This window comes from Phoca vitulina, unplaced genomic scaffold (assembly GCF_004348235.1).
Source record: "Phoca vitulina isolate PV1807 unplaced genomic scaffold, GSC_HSeal_1.0 scaffold59, whole genome shotgun sequence".
Classification (NCBI taxonomy): Eukaryota; Metazoa; Chordata; class Mammalia; order Carnivora; family Phocidae; genus Phoca; species Phoca vitulina.
In genome coordinates this window covers 4369727-4394528 of record NW_022589762.1, presented here as the reverse complement: position 1 = coordinate 4394528, position 24802 = coordinate 4369727, and the positions used below count along the sequence as shown (strand labels likewise).

General features: G+C 50.7%; 1 protein-coding gene across 12 annotated transcripts in view; it reads left to right on the top strand.

The window, feature by feature from the left end:
* Positions 1 to 24802, top strand: part of TSPAN11 (tetraspanin 11) — a 71686-nt gene that overhangs the window by 11088 nt on the left and 35796 nt on the right. For all 12 annotated transcript variants that reach the window (XM_032390707.1, XM_032390715.1, XM_032390711.1 and 9 more), the window contains exon 2: positions 19536 to 19630. In XM_032390707.1, coding sequence (XP_032246598.1) covers positions 19547 to 19630 — 84 coding nt within the window. In that variant the 5' untranslated portion in view covers positions 19536 to 19546. The remainder of the gene's footprint in view (positions 1 to 19535; positions 19631 to 24802) is intronic.

The window sequence follows — 24802 nt, the reverse complement described above, 5'->3', positions numbered from 1 at the left end:
TTTGAAAGCAAAGGAGACATTGTACAAATCCTACTCTCTGGGAAAGGAGACAAGTTTTTATGTCATTGAGGCATTTTTTTTTTAATTTCCTGCTGCCTGGAAAGGATTGTCTGTGCCTTTCTGATTCCCAGCGAGCAGGTTGTGAATGTACTTAAGCACCAATTAGTGTGCAGCATAATGAAAGCTTCTTCGCGGGCACCCCTCCTTCCACCCCAGAGCATCTCTGCCAGAGCACAGAGCCTTCTGACTCCCGTCTTCCCCCCGATGGAGGCTGCTACCGCTGGCGGGGTCGGGAAGGAGCAGGCGGCACAGTCAACCAGTGCTTGACCGGCCTTCGAGGTCACTCTTTCTGGGGTCCTTAAGGGCCTTCTTATCCCCATAGGACAGAGGAGGACACTGGCTTATGTACATAGGACCGACCTGCCCAAGTTCACATAGCCAGTAAGAGTGACAGTAATTTTCCCTTCATATATGTAACAGCCCAAACCAAGCATCAGGGAACCAGGCTCACGTTCCTATTCACTCCCCAGCTCTCTCCTCCTAGCACCAGGGATGGTGGAGGGAAGAAAAGCCCCCCTCCCACCCACACTCAGGATCATGCATCAGCTGTCACACAAGGACCACCTCCCTGAAGCTCACAGGTGTCCGCTGTGGGCTCAAACAGTGTCATTTCCCAGCCGGCTCTCAGAAACGATCAGGTCAAGTGAATAGTGGCTGCAGCTGGGGACTTGGGGAGGAGGCTGCACTGGGCAATTTGCACTCGGCTGGGGATCGCACCCTGGAGGAGGGGGCAGCAGAGGGGGCCTGTACATCTGAGGACCTGGTCCCCTGCGTCAAACCTGGTGGGAGTCCTTGTTGAGTCTGAGCGGGGTGGTCGGTGTTGATTGGGGGCCCAGAGCGCCTCCCACATCCTCTAGACTGCTTCAGGGAGCCATGTCTTACACCCCTTCACCCTCAAACACACACAACAGGAAAGCATACCCTGGGCCCTAAGAACAGATGCCCCGTGGGGCTCCAGCTCCAGTCTAAGCCCTAAATCCAAGCTTGGGAGGCCCGCGGGCCCAGAGCATCTCCCACTCTGTCTGGCTCACTGGGGGCTGTGGATGTTTGGGAGTCTCTCCCTCTGCTCTCAGAGTCATGGCCACCCAGCCCTCTGGCCTTCTCGAATTTCTGTCAGGCACTTACAGATGACTGTTGGCTAGACCACCTGTGGGTGGATGGTGGGGTGACCGGGAGGACCTGCTGCTTCCATCCCAGCTCTGCGCCTGAGGTGGCAGAGCAGAACCGACCAGGGAGGGCAGCGCTGGCTGGCCTCCTGCCCCGGGCCTGTCTGCAGTTGGCAGCCTTTTTGCCTCACCATGATCACGTGGCCTCAGATACAGAGGCTTAGGTGCAGCTTCCAAAGACCAGCCCAGGCCCAGTTTCCTTGCCTGTGCACAGGGCCTGGAAAGTTGTCATGGGCAGCGTGAGCCCACATATGGAGGAGGGAGAAGGAGCTCTATCAGTTGTCATGCCCCAGTGTCCCCAGGCCCTAGCTGAGGGCGGAGAGCAGGGCTCAGTTGTGCCAGAAGCCTGCTGGGTGCACGTGGTCTCATCATCAGCTAGGAGCTGGGAACTAATCAGAGAAGCCTGATGCGGTGGCAGATCCTGGAAGGCAGCCCAGCTCATGAAATGGCCTGGCAGGAGCCAGACGAGGACATGCTCCTGGGAGGCAAGCACCAGGAGCTGGGGCAGGAGGATCTCCAGACTGGAGGTGGGGGGCGGGGGGGTTAGAAAGGCTCCTCTAGAGCAGCACAGGTGGTGGATGGGAGGGTGGACCTATATTTCAGACAAGGTTGTGTGTTTTTGAGTAAGTTTCTCCATCTGTGAAATGGGGATCCTAAGAGTGCCCACCTCTTAGTTACTGTGAGAAGTACTATAATAATTATGTCATCACTATTATAATTATTATTATTCCCATCCTCTGCGCAAGCAACCAGTGAGCTAAAGCCTGGAGAGGACAGAAATAGCAAACCCCATGTCCTCGTACGGGGCTGCTGCCATTCCCTGGTGGCCTTGGGCCCACTTGCCCAGGACAGACGCCATATTGAAAAAAATGAGGTGGGGCTGTGGAAGACAATTTGGCAATTCCTCAGTAAGTTAAACATGTGAGCCAACAATTCCACTCCTAGGCATTACCCAGAGGCATTGGAAACAGGTGCCCAAACAAAAACGTGTACATGAATGCTCATAGCAGCTCTATTCACTATAGCCAAAAGGTGGAAACAACCCAAATGTCAATCAACAGATGCATGGATAAGTAAAAGGTGGTCTATACATAATTCAGCTGTAACAAAGAATAAAGTACAAATCCATGCTCAAGCATGGATGAACCTTGAAGACATTATGCTAAGTGAGAGAAGCCAGACACAAAAAATCATATATTGTATGATTCCACTGATATGAAGTATTCAGAGTAGGCAAATCCATGGAGAAGCTCAGTGGAGGTCTCTAGGAGCTGGGGGGAAGGGGAGTGAGGAGTGAGTGCTCAGTAGTTACAAGGTTTCCATTTGGGGTGATGAAAAGTTCTGAGCTAGATAGTAGTGATGGTTGTACAACATTGTAAATGCCCTTAAGGCCACTGAATTGTACACTTTAGAATGGTCACAGTGGTAAATTTTATGTTATGTGTATTTTCCCTCAGTAAAAAAAAAAAAAAAAAAAGGAAAACAGTGGGTGGAACTGGGGCCAGGTGGGGGTCAGCAGAAATGGAACTATCTATAAAATGAAGGGTCTCTCATGATCTCAGATGAGTCTATGATAAGGGATGTAGATTTCTATGATGTAGACCCCAGCAGTTATCCCCCTGCTTCTTTTCACTGGGGACTAGTATGGGGGACAATATGCAATTAAAGAATAAAAAAGCTAATGCCCACATCTTGGTCTCATAGAGTGCTAAAGCTGGGTTTCTTTGTGGTTCCAGCTTTCGGGTAAGTGGGGAAGGGGGAGACAGTGATCAGGTGGGCTTGAATGGGGGGATTCCAGGGGAGTAGCACACCCCTTCAGCCAGAGAAGCTATTATCTGTTTTATTTTTTTTTAAAGCCTTTATTTATTTATTTGACAGAGAGAGACACAGCAAGAGAGGGAACACAAGCAGGGGGAGTGGGCGAGGGAGAAGCAGGCTTCCTGCTGAGCAGGGAGCCCGATGTGTGCCTCGAACCCAGGACCTTGGGATCATGACCTGAGCTGAAGGCAGACGCCCAACGACTGAGCCACCCAGGTGCCCTGCTATTATCTGTTTTATATGTTAGGTTCTACATACAAATTTCTTTGAAAGAATGTAGCTAGAACACCAACTTGCTCATAAAACGAGGCACAGAGAGAGACAGTGATTTGCCCAAAGTGCTGACAAGTAGTGAGGGAAATCCTGAATTAGACCCCCTGACTCCTGGGCCTCTGCTTGCCCACCCCCGTCCCCCAGCCAAACCCCATCTGCTAATGCCTCCATAAATATCATCCCTCAGTGTCAGCAGATGTTCCTAGCATCCTTTTGGCAATTCCCCTTTTTTTGGGAATCACGGGAAGGGAGGACCACCCTTAGTGCCTGTCCCCAGGAGGGAACAGGAACACACACAGTCCCCAACAAATCCCCTCATGCCAAGCTCCAGCCTTCCCTTCGGGGGTGATGACCCAGCAGCCCCCCACCCGGACAGGGGCTCAAGCACGTGTCTCCACATGGGTGATGAAAACAGCAGCTCTTTCTGGGTGGAAATCTTATATCCATTCATTCACGAAGATCAGGGAAATTATAATACAGATCCATCTCCGAGTGTGGGAAAAATTATAGACTGTATTCTTCACTATAATTAAGCTGGTTTTTAGAGGGAGCAGTAAGTATATTAGGCAATGCATTTTTCTTTTTAAAAGGTGTCCTTGAAACCTAATGTGTCAAAATTAAAACCCTGTGCTCTTTGTTCAGAGAGGTAGTGGTTTTCCTCATTGGGTTTAGGGTTTTACTTCTCGCTGTCGGCTCCTCTGCTCCCCTAGCCTGGTCCAGCAGTGCAGGTGGTCAGCCAGGGCCAGCTGCTTGGACTGACAGTGGGCTGGGTTGGCCCACCCTTGACCGCCCTGGACAACACAGTGTCCACTGCAGCCTCTTACAGAGCTACAGCAAATCAACCGGACACAGGCCTGGTTCTCCCTTCAGATGCCCACACTCCATGGCGGATTTTAAAAATTCATTTAAAGGAATGCTTCTTCCCAAACCCCAGAATCTGGTTTATAACCTGCTAAACCATTTGGGTTTACTTAATCTAACTTCATAAGTAGTGACTCTAATTCTATCACTCCCTGAATCAGAAAGTTCACCAGTACCCATTGCTTTCATAATAAAGTCCAGAATCTTGAGCCTGGCATATAGCTAATTTGTCACCTTCTTTGACAAATTCCTACTTGTGCTTGAACTCTCACTAGTAGTTCCTCTCCTGGACACACTTTTCTCTCTGAACTTCATGCATTGGGTTGGATGACGCTGATGACAGTCTCCCATGATGGGAGCTCTCTGAGGTCGGGGCCTGCTTTATTCATTCTCTTCTCTTTAATCTCCAGCCCATTACATCACATAGCCAGGCCTCGAGTGCTCAGTGAATTAACAGATTAATTAATTAGTTGATCTCAGAAGGGAAAGGAGATACATGAAGCACCAACAAGACCACCACAGCAATGAACGAGGGGTAGGCCTACAGCGGGCGGTCGCAGAAGAGCAGAGTGAGTGGATTGACTAGGGGTTGATGAAGGAGGGCAGATGGGGGACATCTGGGTGCAGTGGTAAGGGTTGGGGCAGGAAGTGGTGACTTCTGGGTCATAATCCTGAAGATTGGTGCCCTGGGTGGGTGGCTGGATGGGAGTGTCAGGGATACCAGATGGCCGGGTTGGTGGGGGAGCTACTGACTTAGTTTCAGCTGGGCTGGCAGCCACATGAGAGAACCTAGTGCCCAGCAGGTTTCTGAGAGTCGTCAGCTTGGGAGACGTAGGTAGAGCTGGGTGTGAGTGAGGTTGAAATGGATTGACAGGAGGCAAAGCACAAAGAATGGTCCCCACCTTGCCCCCGGAGGTAGTGCCAGCCTTTAATTAAAGGAGCACACCAAGAAGAGGACCCAGCCAATGAGACTGAGGAGAGCACAGAGTCAGTGACTCAGTGTCATGACGTCATGACATTCAGATCAGAGCAGATTGGAGACACGGGAAGGATTGGGCAGGGGTGGGGCCATGACACCAGCCGCGGAGAGAGAGCTTCAAAAGGAAGGTGCGCTCAGTAGTGTCCAATTCAGCAGAGGTGAAGCAGGATGAGGTGGGAAAAGCTGCCTCTGGCTTTGGCGATCAGAAGTGACTGTGGGATGAGTGGAGGGGAGGGGGTGGCTGGACTGTGGTGGGCTGCACCATGACCGGACAGGGAAGTGAAGCTTCAGGCCCAGGTGGTGAAGAGAAGAAGGGTCCGGCAATGATTTGAGAAGGAGACAGGATGCAGGGCCACGTGGGACTTGGGAGGTAGCCTGCGTGTCCACCAGGTCAGGCTCGGGAGCCTTCCACCTGCAATCGCTCGCATCCTGGCTCTGGGTGCCAGTCTGCTTGGGGACCACCACGTTGCTCTTGGAGAGGGAGCTACAGTAGGCCTTTCTTTCTTCTTCTCTTTGAGTGGAAGACAGCGAAGACTCTGACTCCTACGGACAGGATTCAGTTAGAGACAAAGCTGGGCCTCTGAGAGAAAAGAAGTTTCTCTCTTTTAATAGTCCAGGGCAGGCCAGCTGTCCTGCTCCACAGTCACACAGGGATCCAGGTTCCTGCCCTCTGTTGTCTCTGCCCTCCCCAAGGGCAGGATGTGGTCTCCAGGCATGGTCCCCTGACCAGCAGCATCAGTAGACCCCTGGAAACTTGTTGGAAATGCAAATTCTCAGGCACCACCCCAGACCTACCGAATCAGAATCTCAGGCTGGGGCCCAGCTCCTTGTGGCTATAAAAGCCCTCCAGGGGATTCGAATGTGCCCTAAAGTTGGAGAACCATTGCTTTGGGGGGCTGTGCTTGTTTGCATGGTGGAAGCTCAGTTTCAGGCACATCTGTGCTCCTACTCCCAGCGGCAAGCCTGGACGTGGCCCTTCCACACACATCCCATTGTCAAGAACTGCCAGTCGGCCAGGTCTAGCTGGGAAATGTGGTTGCTACTGAGGCGGCCGCATACCCACCTGCAACTCCGTTATAATAGAAGGAAGGGGGGACAACTTTTGACAGACCACTAACAGTCTTGGCTATCTTAGAAATTAGACTTAAATCCGTTTTAATCCACCTCCCATTCTCTAGAAAAAAGAGGAGGATAGCTACCTGTAGATCAGAGTTGAGGTTTATATGTTTAAAAAGGTGCATGGGGGTGGGAGGTTCTCAGTGGTACCAGCCCCCCAGTGTCTGCCCACCCAGTATATTTTTGTGCTGCCCAGGCTCTGTTTGCAAACCTCTAATAAAAGTCAAGAGTCCACCCAGCTGGCTCCATCAGACGGAAGGCACCCAGTCCCAGCAAGGAACACAGGAGAGAAGGAAGATCAGAAATGAGCAGCTGGGTGCTTGCCAGGGCAGCTGTGGGCACCCACATAGACCATGCCCTGCACAACTCCAGTGGCAGCCACTCACGGGCCCCTGATGTGTACAGCGCCTCCTGGAGCTGAGGGGTGTAGCTGCCCTGTCTTTGTCACATTCCTCTGAGCCATCCCTCTGCTGAACCCCAACACCTTGGGCTCTGGGGCCTTCCTCCTGCCCTTGCTCTTTACCATATAGATCTTGAATGGGCCGCCTCTGAAACCTCCATCCTTGCTTGGAGGCTTCTCATGGAGGTATCTCCGTGCTCCAAGTACCAAGCTTGGACAGAGAAATCAACTCTGGCTGGAAGTGACTTTTTTCTTTCCTCAAATCCTGATGAGGGGCACCTGGGTGGCTCAGATGGTTAAGCGTCTGCCTTCAGCTCAGGTCATGATCCCAGGGTCCTGGGATCGAGCCCCACATCAGGCTCCTGGCTCTACGAGGAGCCTGCTTCTCTGTCTCCCTCTGCCTCTCTCCCTGCTCATACTCTCGCGCTCTCTCTCACTCTCTCTCTCTCTCTCTGTATCTCTGTGTCTCAAATGAATAAATAAAAAATCTTTAAAAAAAAAAAAATTCCTGATGAAAGGCCAGAACTGAGAGGTCTTGACTTTGACACCAACACCAGCGATGGGTGCCTGGGTCTGCTAGAGGAGCCTCAGCCCCCTCGGTTATAAAGTAGAGGTGACGGCACCTGAGACCATTAAATGAGAGACCTGGCCTCTTCACTGGCTGCCACCGCAGGGGGCTGGGGCTTCCGACTCCTGGCCAGGGAGTCAGAGGGGCGCCAGGGCCAGAGGTGGCTTCTCAAGACCCTGAAACACCTTGTCTCCATGACTAGGAAATCTTATGTTCCTGAAACACAGGCAGAATGACTTGCCTCCCTTGGATCGGGCATTTATTTAATGAGCTCCTTTCAGGTTGGGTGCACACACACTCTTACCTCTCACAGCTCCGCTGCTCTGCTGCTGAGCATTTTAAGGAGGAAGCCACACGTGGTTGGCGCCGAGATCCCACAGGGGTGGGCCTCCGGGACTCCAGGCTTTCCCAGCCTCTGCTGGACAGCCACCTGGAAGGACTGGAGCGAAGGCAAGGAAAAGAGGGTGTGCGGTTCAGAGAAGGGGGTTACCTGCACGCTCACCTTCCAAACCTGTCAAAGCCGCCCCTCCTGCTGTGGTTTCGTGTGAGGTCTGATTCCATGAGGAAGAGCCTGACAACGCGCCAGGGGTGTCCCACCAGCAGGGGCCGTCCTGTCACTGTTTGTGCCTTGTTTGGGTGTTTTTCCAAAGGATTTTCTACTTTGGCATACCCTGGACCAAGGTCTGCGTTTCTTACCTGAGGCTAGAACTGAAAGATGAGGGGAAAGAGGGGACGACATGGAAAGCTCTGGGGAGAAAACAGAGCAAGTCCCTGGGCTGGCTTCTTCAGGCTCCCCAGGAGGCTCTGTGCTAGACCACGGGGTCCTTCACATTCATGCAGGTTCAGGACCCAGAAGGGAGGGAGTGAGATGTGCTTCTCTCTTTCCCATCATCTTTGACTTAGGTGTCCTGGGGAACTGGGTGAGAAATATTTGTATGACCCTTAAAGAGTGAGGGAGCTTTCCCATGGCCCCTTAGTGCCCATGTTCATCTGTTCATTCATTCGTTCAACATCTAGTGAATACCCATGTGTCAGGTGCTGTGGTGGATGTTCAGGGTACAGAACTGAGCTCAGATTTTAGCAAATAATGCAGTTAAGGGAAATGCTTTAGGCTCGGTGAATGGGGGCTGGTGACCCTGTGTGTAAGAGCGTGTGGCGGGTTGGAGAAACCTACAGCAGGTGGAGGGGATGGGGGCAGAGAAATTCTGAGGCTTCAGGAATACTGACTATCATTGACAAGCACTATGAGATAGTGGCAAAGAGCCAGGATTGAACAGCTAAACTGTGACATTTTTTACATGAAATGGGGCACTACCAATAATCATGCCTAGGCAGTAGGTGTAAACCAAGGTTGTACCGGAGAAACTGGTATTGTGCGGGCAGACTGGAGCATATGGTCCTTCTGAGAAGAGTCCACCCTGAAGTCAGACTGCCTGACTCCAAATGCCACCCCCTGTTTACTAACAGTGTGGCCCCGGGCAAGTTCTCTGACCTCTGTCTCCCTTTCCTCGTCTGTAAGGTAAGGGTGATGCTCATGCCTACTCACAGGGTTATTGTGAGGAGCAAAAGAGGTACTACTTACAAAGTGCTTAGAACCATCCCCAACTCATGGCACATGATTAATATTAATATATTAATTAATATCAATTAATATCAGCCATTGTTACTACTAGGCACATGATCATATACACAGAGCCTTAGGTGATACAGCAGTGCTCAGAAGTTACCATGCCAGTAGTAAGTCCTGGAGTAGAGTGGCATCTCTACCCAACCAAGTGAGCGAGATAGTCCTTCCAGTTTTGTGGATGAGAGAAACTGAGGCTCAAGATCATAGAGCAAGCCAGAAACAGAAGTGGGACTAGTAGGTGCAAGCCTAGTCCTCCTTGAGACACAGGAGTGGGGATGGGGGCACCAGTGAGAAGAGAGGGAATGGATAGGGGCACATCATCACCTTCTGGGCTTAATGACATCATTGGCCCTGCTTTGATGGCAGAAGCCCTGCCAGTGCTGCCCATGGAGCCCCACCCGCAGGACCCCAGGCTGTGGCCCTGCCTTTGAGGGCCTCCTCACACCCCACTGAAGGTGTTACTTTTGCAGTGCCTTGCCGTGTTGAGAGCCAAAATGAGGTGCTTCATGATCCCTATATCCCCTGCTTTCCCCCCACTTCTATTCATTTCATAAAATGATATATTATTTCAGCAACATGATTAACAAAACTGAAGAATACACATTCTTTTCAATGCACATGGAACATCCACTAAAAGAAATGGTTTTCTGGGCCATAAAGCAAGTCTCAACAAATTTCAAAAGACTGAAATCACACAGAGCATCTTCTCCAGCCACAGTAGAATCAAGCCAGAAATCCACAAGAAAAATACTACTAAAATATTTCCAAAATGTTTTAAAGTCAAGTGACACACACATAATCTTGGAGGAAAAAAGGAGTTGCAGTGGGAATTAGAAAAATACTTTGAAATGAATAGTGACAATACCACAAATCAGCATGTACAGAAAGCAACCAAAGCAGTACTCAGAGGGAAATACGTAGCCTTCAATGCGTGTGTGCACTCTGAAAAAGATCAAAAAGTTCTACAATTAAGATCTCTGCACTTTACTGTATGTTTGTTAAGCTTCAATTTTAAAGATTTTATTTATTTATTCATTAGAGACAGAGAGAGAGAGGCAGAGGGAGAAGCAGGCTCCCAAGGAGCAGGGAGCCCGATGCGGGACTCGATCCCAGGACCCCGAGATCATGACCTGAGCCAAAGGCAGACGCTTAACCATCTGAGCCACCCAGGCGCCCAAGCTTCAATTTTAAAAGTTTAGAAAAACAGAAAATCATCTGATGTAACAAATTTACATGAAAATACAAGTGAGTAATGACATTTAACTATATCTACATTCTAAGAAAGATTTATCTAACTAAAGTGATTTTTGTCACACGTTCAAACTGGAAAATTTCAGTGGTCAGTGTAGGAGAGTTTAGAAACCTTTTGAATGGACCTTAGGCCAACCCATCCAGCAGGAGGTTATATGAAAATTGCATTTTAAGGTCATGTGGGTAAAACAGAGCTTAGAAAGTAAGATGTTGATGAATGATTTAAAGAGAGAGAGAGAGAAGACTAGGAAAAATGAACCAATATATTTTCGTAAGTAGAGATTTAAGCCTAGGAAGTAGAAACGCAGGGAGTTCATTCCTGGTATCAGTGGGCTACTTCTAGGATCACCCTTAGAAAAGGCCCCCTACAACAATCAGTTGCCTTCCAATGTATAATTGATTCCTCTATACTTCTATAGAAAACATAATTCTCTATAATTCTTACCCTGTCTCCTTCCACCACTGGTTATTTGGTAGGTTCTCGTGATTTTGAGGCTCACCTTAATATTAACCTTAGTTAAATCTTATTAATATTTGTATCCCTTTTCTTTATTTTAATTTTTTTAAAGATTTTATTTATTTGAGAGAGAGAGAGTGAGCATGATCCAGGAGGAGGGGCAAAGGGAGAAGCAGACTTCCTGCTGAGCAGGGAGCCTGATGCGTGGGCCTCAATCCCAGGACTCTGGGACCATGACCTGAGCTGAAGGCAGATGCTTAACTGGCTGAGCCACCGGGTGCCCCGTATCCTTCTTCTTCTAAAATGACTTTCCTGTCTAAACCAGTCTACTGTGTTCAAGTAAGGTCCTGACTTTCTGCAGTAGATTCTTCATGTCACCCAGAAACAGGGTCTCCTGTCACGGTCATCTAGGTAGAGTCCACTAGCAGGTGGGTGGGCTTAGGTGCAGAGGCCGTGAGACTCTATCACCAGCTCTCAGATACATGGCCTCAGGCTGATGTATTCTGTAGGGTTACCCACACATTGTCCTCCATTAGAGAGGCTCTTAGGGAGTTGGTTGTATTGATTCCTTTGTTCTTGTGTGGCACTGAGCTTATAAAATGACAGTGCACGTAGTTCTTGTGAATTCTCCATCCTGTTGGATCCTCACAACCACCCTACAAGGGAGATAAAGCTGGACCAGCATCAGGTCCATTTCACAGAGGAGGAAGCTGAGGCCAAGGGTCACACTGCTGTAGGTGATAGCTGGTATTCACACCCAGTCTTCTAACCTGCTGACTACTACTATCTTTGTTTGTTCATTGATTCTTGTCAGAAGCACTAGGGAGGTCCTTATTTCATGGGTCAGGCTGCAATTTACAAAAAGACCCAGAAAAACATACCAAAGTGTGGTACCCAGCTCCAGGCAGAGAGTCCAAAACTCAGTTTATGTGTAAGTGTGGAGAACAAGGGAAAAACCAAACCACCTGCTTCAGGTTATGAGTGGAGCCCTGATGGATGCATATAATGCATGTGGGCACTTGCAAATAAAGTAAAAAAATAACCCATGTACTTAGGAAAATATATCTCTCCGAGCATAAAAACTAAGACTTCTTAATGCTAGGATTTTAATTCAGGGTCCGCCTACAGCACCATCCATATGACGCTATAGTTAGCAATCGAACCTTAAGTTTGGTCCAGAAGAGTTTGGTCCAGAAGTTTGGTCCACATTCATTTACCTGCACACAACAAATATGGTGATATAAAGAAACAGCTGGTGGCAGCCCAGAGGCCCCAGGCCAGCCCATGCCCCACTGTAACCCTAGCAGCTGCTGGCTCCCCAGGCTCGAAGTCGAGGAGATGGAGGACCAGGGAGAAGAGGGTAGTCCCCCCAGAGGATTCCCCCAAGCAGTTTGGTATCTTGGTGGTGACAGCCAGCATGGTACTCCCGACCCAGGAATGCTGGCCCCACCACCTCCCGCAGCCCCCGCCTGGGGTCTCTGCCTGGGGAAGCTTCCCTCATTCTTAGCTTCAACCAGAGGCCACCAAACTGAAAGAAGTTACGAGAAGCCAAACCTAGAACTGCCAGACAAATGTAAAACATCTCCATCCACGCTGTGCATGTCTTTCCACGTTCTAGTTCTGTGCCTTGGTTTCCTCTTTGGTAAAAGGGGTAGGACACCATCATGGGATCGTTTTAAGTAATAAATTAATTACTGCACATAGAGCATGTAGCTCAATGCCTAGCATGCAGTTAACACTTAGTAAATGTTTAATTATTATTATTATATCAGCCAATCAATCTTGTTGGTGCCCATGGAGCTAGGAGACCAGGTCCCTCCCCTGCTGCCTATCTGCAGTGTGACTTTGGCCCCAGTATGGACCCCCCCTCCCGGGCCAGGCTTGGCTTTCTTGGTTCTCAAACGGGCCAAGCTAGTAACCCCTTGGGCATCTTTTAGCTAACCCATTCAGAGGGTTGGAGAAAACCCCACTTTCCTGACTGCTTCCGAGGGACCATCCACCCACCGGGGAACGGGTCTGCCAAGTGGAAATTAAATGAGAAAAAGACAAGGACAAAAAAGGGCAAAGCTGTCTGCGTGGGGAAGAAACCACGTTACGCAGGACTGCGACCCGGTTTCATTAGGAACCTAAATTAAGTTATAAATTCAGCCACTTAGATTGTGTTTTTCCTTTCCAACTGTTGTTGCCCATCCTGCAGGCATGGCCCCTAGTTGGCCAGGAACCCAGAGGTGGAAACTGGTGCTTACCGAGCAGAAGGGGTGGGGGAGGGGTTTCCCCCTAGCAAATGCACACTGGTTTTGTGTTTATTTTAGAATCACTCAGTTCCCTGGAGGGTATTATGCTGAGCGAAATAAGTCAAACAGAGAAAGACAGGTATCATATGACCTCACTGATATGAGGAATTCTTAATCTCAGGAAACAAACTGAGGGTTGCTGGAGTGGGGGGTGGGGTGGGAGGGATGGGGTGACTGGGTGATGGACACTGGGGAGGGTATGTGTTCTGGTAAGCGCTGTGAATTGTGCAAGACTGTTGAATCTCAGATCTGTACCTCTGAAACAAATAATGCAATACATGTTAAGAAAGAAAAAAAGAAGAAGAAGAATGTAGCAGGAGGGGAAGAATGAAGGGGGGGAAATCGGAGGGGGAGAAGAACCATGAGAGATGATGGACTCTGAAAAACAAACTGAGGGTTCTAGAGGGGAGGGGGGTGGGAGGATGGGTTAGCCTGGTGATGGGTATTGAGGAGGGCACATTCTGCATGGAGCACTGGGTGTTATGCACAAACAATGAATCATGGAACACTATATCTAAAACTAATGATGTAATGTATGGGGATTAACATAACAATAAAAAATTAAAAAATTAAAAAAAAATAAAAAAAAAAAGAATCACTCAGTTCCCCAGGAGCCCCCTCCCCCACCTCAGATATGGGGTGCTCACCCCTTAGGAAATGAAGAATCAGGGCACCCCCAACCTGAGCTTTTGCGAATGGGAGCAGACAGAGAAGAGGCTGGCGAGATCCCAGGAGTAGAGAGTGTAGGGAAAGGAGAGAAGTCACAGCTAAGAGTGGCCAGCAGGATTGTCCCCAGGCCCCTAACCTGATTTGCTAGCCTTTTCTGCGGCCACAGTGCCCAGCCAGACCTCCAGGCCTTTGCTCACATCACACTGTCCCCTGTCCTGTTCTGCCTGCGGTGGCCCTACCTGTCCCCAAGGGTGAGATTCAGTGCCCCCGCCCCCACCACCGTCCCAGTGTGGCAGAGTTACTGCCACTTCCCGTGTGCCACCATCAGGGTGTAGAGGTGATCTGCATGCCTGTGCTGCACACCCACCGTTGCTGTGAGCCCTGCAGGACTCACTCCAGTGGCTCTGAGGACCGCTCCTGGCACATCACGGGGACCCCATGCATGTTTGCCAAGTGACTGGAGGATGGGGCTGGCCCAGGGGCTGACGGTGCCACAGTACTTACCTGTGATTTCGACAGTCTGCTCCCAAGGACTCCACACCCCCTGCCGCCATCACCCCCATCACCGTTAGAGGACTCAGCTCTGATGCCCAGCCATCCCGCAGGGGGGTCCACTCTGCTCCCGGGTGCTCACCCTGGCTGAGCCTTGCCCTGTGCAGCACAAGTTCCCACACATCTGGCCAGCCCACTGGGCTCCTTCCACAGACCCTCCATCTTTTCTGCATTTTGAGACTCATTTCACTCAGGGCGGGGTGGGGGGTGGCAATAGAAGAGATCATAATCCCCAGTTCTCACGGCTCATGACTCTACACATCTGGCCTGATGAAAGTCCCCGAATCTATCACGTCGTCATCAAGGCATGTGCAGTTGCTTTTCTGAGCATCCTATGGCATGGGTCCAGCCCTCAGGCCACTGGCTGACCTTGACTGCCAACTTTGTTCTGCACTCGGAGCCTTGGTCTGGAGGGACAGGCACCCCAAAGCCACACTACCCGGCTGTCTGGGAAATCTCTGACATCTCAGCAGGAACAGGGTCCGAAATGTGCATTCGGAGCAAGAGGGCGCACCCAGCTCGAGTTCCACCCCCACCCACTCAGTTCTGTCTATTCAGATGCAAAGGGTAATCATGGTGCAGGGTTATGGTCCTCGGACGAGCAGTAGCAACAGCACCTGGAAGTAGGGTGACCCACCATCCAGTTTGCCTGGGGTGACCCGGGTTTAGCACTGAAAGTCCCACATTCTGAAAAATCCCTTGGTCAGTCCTGGGCAAGCCGGGTCATTAGCCACCGCAGATAACTCTGACACTTGTGCAGGAACACCACGGCCCTGCCCTGTGGATGGGAAAACAGACACCCAGAGAAGGGCAGTCCGGAGCCCGAGTGCCGGTGGCTAGAAAGGGGCAGAGCCAGGGAGTCCCGCCTCTGAGCGCAGCTCAGCAGCCTGGCTCAGGCAGCAGGTGCCGCAGACGCACCAAAGTTTAACCAGTCGGCTTGCTAGGAGGTTAAAAAGGCACCAAAAAGGACCCAAACCCGTTGCTGTTGTCAGTGGGCCCTGGGGTCAGGCAGGGAAGGTGGGGACGGCCATCTTCAGAGCTGGGGGGACCCCGCTGAGCCTGGAGCCTGTGGATAGGCAGCGAGGAGCTGGTGCCCCAGATGCAGGCGCAGCAGAGCCACGGCGCGGAGGGAGGGGCAGCAGGTCTCGTAAGAGGCCAGAGAAGAGATCAGCTTGGCTAAAGCGGGGCTCTAGGAGACATGGTCCCCTCTTCTTTGTACTCAGGCTAGTCTGGGACCCCATGACAAAATGCCGACTACCTCCTCCGTGGGGGCAGGGGTGAGGTGTCTCTGCCCTGCCTGCCCCCACTGTCTCCTCTTGCCCCTTAGGGACACTTCCTCCCATTGGTTCGGAAAGCCTGACTCCCCCAGACAGAAATAAAACCCACTTAGGAAGGTAGTCTGTTTCCCGCAAATCCTCAGACACTCCTCAGAGCTCAGTGAACGTGGTCTCGGAGGCTCGGAAGCCCTGGTTCCTCCACTCCTGGCAGGTCAAGTAGCATGTGTTTGCTTTTCTCCTCTCCAGGGGCTACTGTGGCCTTTCCCACTCCCACCGCCCCTCCCCCTTCCGCCCCTCCCCCATGTAGTACTCTCTAACCACAGGGGAGGCCCAGGAAAGCAAGGTCCTGGAGAGGGGTGTCCATTAGGACAGCTGTCCGTCTGCCAGGGGTCCCATCCCGAACCATCTGGCAAGTGGGCTAGGAGTGCCCACCCTCCTAGGAGGCTGGTTGCTTCACCCTCCCTGTCCACCTATCCTGGGTCACTAGGCAGTAGAGTTAGTGGCATTTGATGTCCCAAAGCTGGTGCACAACAACAGGAGGATGTTCAGTGAGGCCATCCTTAATGAGACTTGCATTTCAGAGAGCCCTTTCAGGGGCAGATGGGCTGGGGCTGATGGGTGCCCGGCGACCAGTTAAGAGGTTAGTGCTGAAGTCCAAGAAAGAGAGGACGAGGTCTGAACCAGACCAGTGGCAGCAGGGATGCTGAGCAGGGGACAGACACATATAGGCAGGCAGTGAGTACCACTAAGAGACAGCGGGGGAACCACCCCAGGGAGGTGGAATAAGAAGCCGTGTGAGAGATTGACATGCAAGGGAAAGGCTAGGAGAGCAGGGGAGTATGGGTCCCAGAAGCCAGGGGGCAGGGGCTGGGCCACAGTGCCACATGCTGGGAGAGATCCCAGTGACATGAGGTAGTGAGGATTCACCTGTGGCAGAGTGGTATCAGTGCAGGATGGTGGTGAGTTAGGGATCCAGGACAGGGGAGGAACAGGAGATTCAGGCAGATATTTTCAAATGAGAAGGCTAAGGAATCAGCCAGAAGAAGGCCTACGGTAAAGGAGCTTTTTTTTTTTTTTTTTTTTTTTTGCATTGAAAAGAAGGGAAACTTGTGATTGCTGATTTCCCTGAGAAAGATTGTACTCCAAAACCATCTGAGACCCAGGCTTTTTTAAACTGATGACTCTGCCCTTTCAGCTCATGGCTCAAAGTAGCTGCTTGAGCCGCAGTCCTTTCATCAGCCTTGCAGGCAACAGGAAGAAGGAAAGGATGAGGAGAGACATGCCCCCTCCTCAGTCTAAGGATATTTCTAATTATCAGAGATAAAGAATGACGTTTATTGATGATAGAGGGATCAATCTACCAGGATGATATCACAACCCCAAATCTGTATGTACTCTATAAAACAATTGCAAAATATGTGAAGCAAAAAGAACAGAACTGAAGGAGAGACAAATTCAGAGTCACATGGAAGTCTGTAATATACCTTTTGAACAGAGAGTGGAACAAGCAGAAACAAAATCAGGGAGGATATAGATGTGAAAAGTGCTGCTAACAAATTTTGCCTAATGAACACACACAGAGTTCCACACCCTGCAGTGGCAAGTTTCATGGCACGTGAAACATACGCACCCAGAAGCTGCATACACCCCTTCTGCCTACGTGCCATTTGCCAGCAGTTAATCCTGGCCGCACCTAGCAGGAAGGGGTGCGGGGAAATGTCTGCTCCAGGTGGCTAGTACCCACTAACACTGAGGGATTCTAGTCCTTAGGCAGAAGGGGAGAACAAGTATTAAGGAAACCAGCCATCCTGTGTCCCTTCCTCGTCCCCTCCCCTGAGAGCAGGGCACAATGGGTAAGAGCTTGGACCAAGTCAGATGCTCCGCATTCTCTCCTGGCTTTGCCGCTTACTTGCTGTGTGACTCTGGACAGTTTATGTAACTTGGCTCAGCCTCAGTTTCCTTATCTTTCAAAATGGGAATAACCTGTACTTCCTAGGACTGTTGGGAAGATGGAATAAGATAACACGTGTAAAGCACTTAGTTCCGTGCCTGGCACATAATAAATGCTCAATAAATGTTAGCTGCACAGAGAGGTTAAGTAACTTAGCCAAGGTCACACAGCCAATAAATGACAAGACTAGCTTTCAGATCCAAGCATCTGGCTCCAAGCTGGTACTGACACTTCTTCGGGACCTCTGGCAGCCCCAGCACAGAGCCCTACCTGTAGTGGGGATGCAGTGGGGGGACTGGGGGACTGCTACCACCAATTAGCCACGTCACTTTAGAGAGTGTTAATTTCCCCACTCCCTCTGCAGAAGGTTGACTTAATGAGCCCAACATTTCCCATGACCCTGACATTCTGTGGTTCTGTCTTCTCTACCACTAATGGCTGAAAATTTTACCAATAGAAATGTGTTTCTTTTTGTTAAATCCCATCTTCTGCCTCAACTCCTTTTTTAGAAATACAGTTTTCCTTTAGAGGGTCCTGACCCCTTGGTTTATAGGACTAGAAGCATCTGTAGCATGGTTCTGTGGGCCCTGGTTGGGAGAAGAGGGGGAGGCAAAGGGAGAAGAGATGCAGACAGGAGAGGCCAGGCCCCAAACAAACCATCCATTTAGTCATGGCCTGCAGCGGCCCAGTGGCGCTCTTGTCAGGCACCTGCAGGATGGCCACGTAATAGCTCCTATCCCAGTTGCCCGGCTGACCCCATCTGTCACCATTTCTCACACTTTTTTGTAGGCTTCCTTTTTCCTCCTTCTGTATTTTTTTTTCCACTGCACTGCGTCTCAGATGAAATTGGAGAAAAATGGGTTTTGTCCTTTTTTAACCAGAAGACTAAAACTCTTAAATTACCTTCTTCAAGTTCTGCAAATAGAAATCCCAAATAAGACAGCCACCTTTTCCTCTCTCTCTCTCTCTCTCTCTCTCTCTCTCTCTTCCTCTCCCTGTCTTAGGAGCCCAGGAGCTTGAAATAAAAGGCAGGATGGTGGCTTAGGAGGAATGATCCGAGCTTGGCCCAGCACCGGCCAAGGAAAAGGAGCGGGGCAGTGGCAAGGAGGGCCCAACCGGAGGTGGGGAATGAGGGAGAAAGAAATGGAAGTGAGCAAAACCAGTGCCCCATTGCTTGTGGTTCTAGAGTAAGAGGTCCCCTCGAGAGAGCAAGTACCTCAAGGAGCAGCTACTGTGTGAGTGTTAGGCCATGGATGGGTGCCTGGGGGAAATGAAGCCCAGGGGAAGCAGAAAGTACAGGGCTGTTGTTTAGACTCACCGAGAAGCACACAGGACCACGGGCACAGTGAGCCTCCCCTGCCTGCGTCCGCCCACTGATGTCACACACGGTTCCCAGAGACTCCAGCAGGGGGCAGCAGGACAAGGAGAGGGAGCATGGTTCCAGGGCAAAAACTAGGAATTCTGGGGCTGGAGGCCTGGGTCCTAATCCCTGCCACACACACTACTAATAATAGCTAATATCTACTGAGCGCTTACTGCTGAGCACCTCACAGAGATGATCCCATTTAATCTTCCAAACAAGCCTGCGATGTAGGCTTCATTATTCTCTCTGCTACAGACGAGGACGCTGAGAAATGGGAGGTTGCACGACTGGCCAAAAGCCTCACGTATCTTGTGGCAGACCTGGGTTTGAACCCAGGGAGTCCGACTCCAGAGCTCTTGTACTTCTTCCTGCCAAACAACTGGGCCTGCTTTGCTTCCTCATTTGGAAAGTCATGGTGCAGGGGACCTTTGGGGTGGACTGGATGAGGTTGACGTCCTTTCCAGCGTGGACCGCCTGATTTGGGGCTCATGCCTCACCTGTGCACACAGAGGTCCCGTTCAAATGATGCAGAGTGCCAGGTAAATTTGTGCCCTGCAACCCTGATGAGACAGGGGAGGGGAATAAGAACACTTCCTACTGTAGGAAGACTTGTAGGTTGGAGTTATGGCAAAAGGGCAAAACCGAGATCCAAAGGGTCTAGAAAATTCTGAGCAGTTCACCTCTATTGTGCATCCGATAGCGTTTGCATTTCCCTGCTCTTTGCTCCAGGTTACATACCCACAGCCTCAGACCCACCTGGCCAAACAGGCTAGGAAGGAGCTCTGGCTCTGGGAAGGGCGAGGTGGTTTGCTATGGGGCCCCCTGCCAGCCCCCTGTATCTACTTCTTTGCAGGCCCAGCAACCATGGCCCATTACAAGGCCGAGCAGGACGACTGGCTGATCGTCTACCTGAAGTATTTACTCTTCGTCTTTAACTTCTTCTTCTGGGTAAGTGAATCTTGCACAGGCATCCCCCGGCCCAGCACGGAGTGAGTCAAACCACCTTTGTTCTTTGTGAGTCACCACTCGGGCTGATTTCTTCCAAATCAAAGACCACCCATGGGCAAATTCTGCCTACTCTAAAGCAAATATGTACATTTGCCACTGAAGGGGAAGAAAAGAATCTGGTCTGCAGGTTGGCGTGGAGTCCGGACCACAAGGCATCTGAAGAGAGGATTCATAAACATAACAATGAGCTTTGTGCTCCCGCGGCTATACAAAGGGTCCAGCTCTTTCTTCCCTGCTAACTTGTTGCACCAGGGCCTTGTGGGAAATGTGCCTGCCTGAAATAATTGCCTGTTTTCCACCGTTTGCCTTTCATGGTTAACATTCTCCAGGCCCCAGGGCAGAGAAACAGAAGTCCTGGGGTCGGGGCTGGTGCGGTGGGAGTGGCCTCCATAGTGACTCCCCTCAGGAAGCCTGCCCGGTGAGGTCTTCCAGGCAGAGTGGAGTCTGTCCACTTAAAGCAGTTATCGAGGTAATCGGGAGCAGAATACCACTGGTTCCGCGAAATAACCAGACACTGGAATGTGTGTATTTTATATTCCAATCTCCCTAGATCTGCAGCGGCGGAAGGGTGCTGGGAGAGGAGGCTTTCCTAGGCTCTGCTGTTTACTGATGGTGCCGCCTGGGGCACGCCACTTAATAGGGCTGAGTCTCTTCCCGCAGCTACAAAATGGGAATCATTTCTAACTGCCTGGGATTTGTTAAAAATGAGACAACAGGCCCCAAATGGAGTCACTTAATGCTAAGCCTCATGTCACCAAACCGAGACTTAATTACAGTCGCAGCTCTCCCAGAAATGGCATCTTAAACCAGTCAGTCAGGAATCCCCTGATGAGCACTAGTTAGGTAATCCACCTGCTAGACCCCTGCCTTCCCCTAAAGGAAAGTAACCTTGCAATAACCAACTTGCTTTTTTGCCTAGCATAACATCCTTAGTCCTGCTCCCTTCTGGCTGTAAAAGTCTTTCCTTTGGTGCAAACTCATCGATGCTCCTTTTTATCTGCTAGATTGGATGCTGCCTGATTGGAATCAATTTCTGCTCAAAGAAACCCTTAAAACATTTAATATACCTCAATTTATCTCTTAACAGTTCAATTAGCAGATGCCCTAAAAGGGTACGTGGCAAGTGCTTAGCTCAGTCTCTGCACATAGAAGGCATTCAGTAAATGCAACATTTTGGATATGTTAGCTGCAGAAGGCTTGCAAATACCACCAAATCAGCCTGCTGGTAGAGTGGAGCTGAGGTCCCCGCTTCCCTTGGGAAGAATTCCCTCCCTTGGCAGAGTCTTAGAAACATCTCAGAAAGGCAAAGGCAAAGATAGGTTATATCTACGTGTTCAGGGTCTTTCATTAAGACTAAATAAATTGCTTGAGATGGGGGGGTGCCTGGGTGGCTCAGTCAGTTAAGCGGCTGCCTTCAGCTCAGGTCATGATCCCGGTGTCCTGGGATCGAGTCCCGCATCGGGTTCCTTGCTCAGCAGGGAGCCTGCTTCTCCCCTGCCTGCCATTCCCCCTGCTTATGCTTGCTCTCTGTCTCTCTCTCTCACTTTCTGTGTGTCAAATAAATAAATAAAATCTTAAAAAAAAAAAATTGCTTGAGATGGGGAAATGTGTTAAGACCCTGAAGAATCATGTTACAGGAGTTAAGGATTAGTGGGCACGGCAAGGCCAGGGTTTGGGAGAGCCTTGGAGAGTAGACACTCATTTGATGCTATCTGTTAAAAAGTCGAATCATTTGATGTTTGTTTAAATGTCTTTTGCAAATCCCTGAAACGAACCATAAACTTATTTTATTTGCAACTTTTATCTTCCTGTGCAAGAGTTTCCTGGAATAGTAAAGCTGGCTTGATGAAGCCAATGGACTAATAAAGTCACGGTGATGTGATCAGTAAGCTGTGTGGGTGCAGATAGTTTTGATTCTCAGAGGTAAATCCAATAATCCAATAGAGGGCTTAGGATTCTCGTTGAGTGAGGATTTTTTTTTTTTTTAAGAATAAGTATGTTTTTCCCCAATCATAAAAATCTGTGTCTCCACTATGGATAATCCCTAAAATACTGAAAAGTATAAATAAGAAAATAAAAATTGCTCACATTTCAGTATATTAGGTTCCTAGGGCTGCCTGTATAACAGAGTATATAAACTGGTGGTTTGGTTTGGTTTTGTTTTTTAAACATTTTACTTATTTGAGAGAGAGACAGAGAGCATGAGCAGGGCAGAGGGAGAGGGAGAAGCAGACTCCCTGCTGAGCAGGGAGCCTGACTTGGGTCTCAATCTCAGGACCCCGGGATCGTGACCTGAGCCAAGGGCAGACACTTAACTGACTGAGCCACCCAGGCACCCCATAAACTGGGTGGTTTTCAAACAACAGAAATTTATCCTCTCATACGTCTGGAGGCTAGAAGTCCAAACTCAAGGTGTCATCAAGGCCTTGCTCCCTCTGAGACTCTGGGTAGACTCTTTCCTTGACTCTTCCTAAATTCTGGTGGTGGCCAGCAATTCTTGGCAATCTTGGGCTTCCGCTGCATGACTCCGATCTCGGCCTCTGCCATCGGTTCTGTTCTTCCTGTGTGTCTCTGTCTTTACATGGCATTGTCTTCTCCTTAGAAGGATCCCACTTGTATCTGATAAGGGCCCATCCTGATGACCCCAGGGCAGAGAAACAGAAGTCGTGGGGCCGGGGCTGGTGCGGTGTTGTAACTTGATTACATCTACAAAGATCCTATTTCCAAATAAGGTCCCATTCACAGGTACCAGAGTTAGGACTTCAGCAAACCTTTTTGGGGACACAATTCAACCCATAATATTCACCATCCAGGGATGACCCCAGTTGACATTCCCTCTAGACGAGGCCCTGATCATGACAGGAGATGGTGGTGACCTGCACCATGGGAGTGATGGCAGGGATCAAAATATTTGGAGAGAATCAAGGGATTTGGGAGGTAAAATTAGGTCACAAACTGGTTAAGAGGAAAGAAAACATGTAACTTTGGGTGGATGGTGAAGCCCCTCACTGCAGCAGTAGACCAGAAGGACAAGCAGTTTGGCCTCAGATGGTGAGGTCAGATGGAGGCATGGTGGGTTTGAGTTGCCAGGAGACATCTGAGCAGAGATGCCCTGTGGGAAGTTGGCTCATGGTTCTGGATCATTCCCACCCGATGGTGGCTGCAGCCACAGAAGTAGGTGAAGACCCCCAAGGACATCATGGAGACTGAGAAGAGAAGTGAGAATGAGATGTTGAGGGTCAGGGGTGAGTCTAGGCTTAACAGTGGCCCCCATTTGCCCTGACTGAGAGAACTCCTGAGATGTGGGACTTTCGGTGCTCCCAGCAGGAGAGCCCCAGGCAAGCTGAGAGGAGCTGTCCCCCAGGAAGGCTGGAAGAGGGGCTGTCAGGGCGGTGGGAGGCAAACCAGGAGGGACAGTTTCCCAGAAGCTGGAGATTGGGGGGGGGGTGTTCAAGGGAGAAGATACAGCAAGTATTTTACGGCCTGGAGAGAGGCCATTAGGTTTGACCACATGGTTTATTGGTGGTTGTAGTGAGAGAACTCTCGGGAGAGTAGTGGGGGTGGGGGTCGAGGAAGTAGGCCATCAGTGTAGACAACACGTGCTGGGCAGCAGGAGAAGAGAGAGGACTGTAGCTAGCAGGGCCAGAAGGCTGCTGTGAGGTGCTCGGCCCAGAATATCTTTGGAAGGGCCCTGACCCTGCCTGTGACCACCCTCAGAGGCCCTTCCAGCCAGCACGGACTGGGAGTCTGTCTGTTCAGTGTTTGCATTCCTTTAGGAGTGGTAGGGAGAGGGACGTGGGGGCGGCGGCACAGGCAGATGGGCAGCGAGCATGTTACCCGAGCAGCTACCAGTGAGGGGGAGCTTCCCCCATATAGATCTCCCTGCTTTGGGATAAAAATACCCCTGCCTGGGGGCCTGGCTGGACATGGACCAGCTTCCCAGGGACCCATTCAGCCAAGCCTCATCCACCTTATGATAGATGGTCCGTTTGGGGAGGTTCAGGCCTCAGTGTCCAGTCCAGAGGCATCCCGGCATTGTCCCCTGGATCCGCTGCGATCTCCTCGGAAGGAGACAGGGGACAGACTGCTGGCCCATCTCCTCCCACAGCAGAGCGCAACGTCATACATCTTGCAGTGAGCAAAGGCCCTGGGAACTTACCAGAATTCCCTAGGAACGGGGCGTGTCGGTGAAGTTCCCTTCCCACAAGAGAAGGGTCCTCCCCACATACACCCCAGAGCCCAGCTGCCAGCCCTCCACCGGAGCCCCTCTTACAAGACACGTAGCAATGCCAGTGTCTACACTGGTCGGTGCTCGCAGCCCTTCCGCCTTCCTCTTAGGCTCTACTGCAGAGCATCAGGGAGGGTCTTCAGACAGCTCCAGGCTCCTGCTCACTAACGCCCCTGGCTACCACCCCCACCCCTGTGCCGACACAGAGAGGGAGCCCAGACAGCAGAGGCACACTGCCTTTGCTAGGATGATTGGGGTGAACGCTCGTACTTCCTTTCCCCCAAAACACAGTGTTCCTTCCCCGTACATCACCTTGCCAAACTCCGTCCAAATCCAGCACAGCGAGGATGAAGAAGCCCTTCCTCGCGGCAGTTATGATGCATAGTGTTTGTGAGCCACTGCTGGATAAAGACCTTCCTCGGATTATCTCATGCGATCCTCAGATCAACCCCGAGAGTCTGTCTGGCCATTATCTTCGGCAGGGAACAGGCTCACCCAGCTCAGAATCTTGCCCAGAGTCTTACAGTGGTCATAAAGAAAGCTAGCACGGACCCCAGGCATTCTGGTCAATGATAACAGCCGACAACTCCATCCCTGATGTTTATTAAGCGCTGTTCTAGGTGCTTGGAATGCATCAGCGGACAGAGTCCCTAGGGTGCATCGCACCTCCTGCTGCGGGCTGGCTCTGGGGAAGGCCTTCACCTGCATCGTTCTGTTTCATCTTGCCAGCATCCCCACAGCCCTGAACAGCTCTATTAGAGCCCCACTGTGCGGAGGGGGGAGCAATATGCCCAAAGACCCAGAGCTGGAGCCCAGCTCTCTTTCACCCCTAAGACTACATATGAGGCCACCAGCTCTGAGTCCTGGCCTCCCCCCCAGTGTCT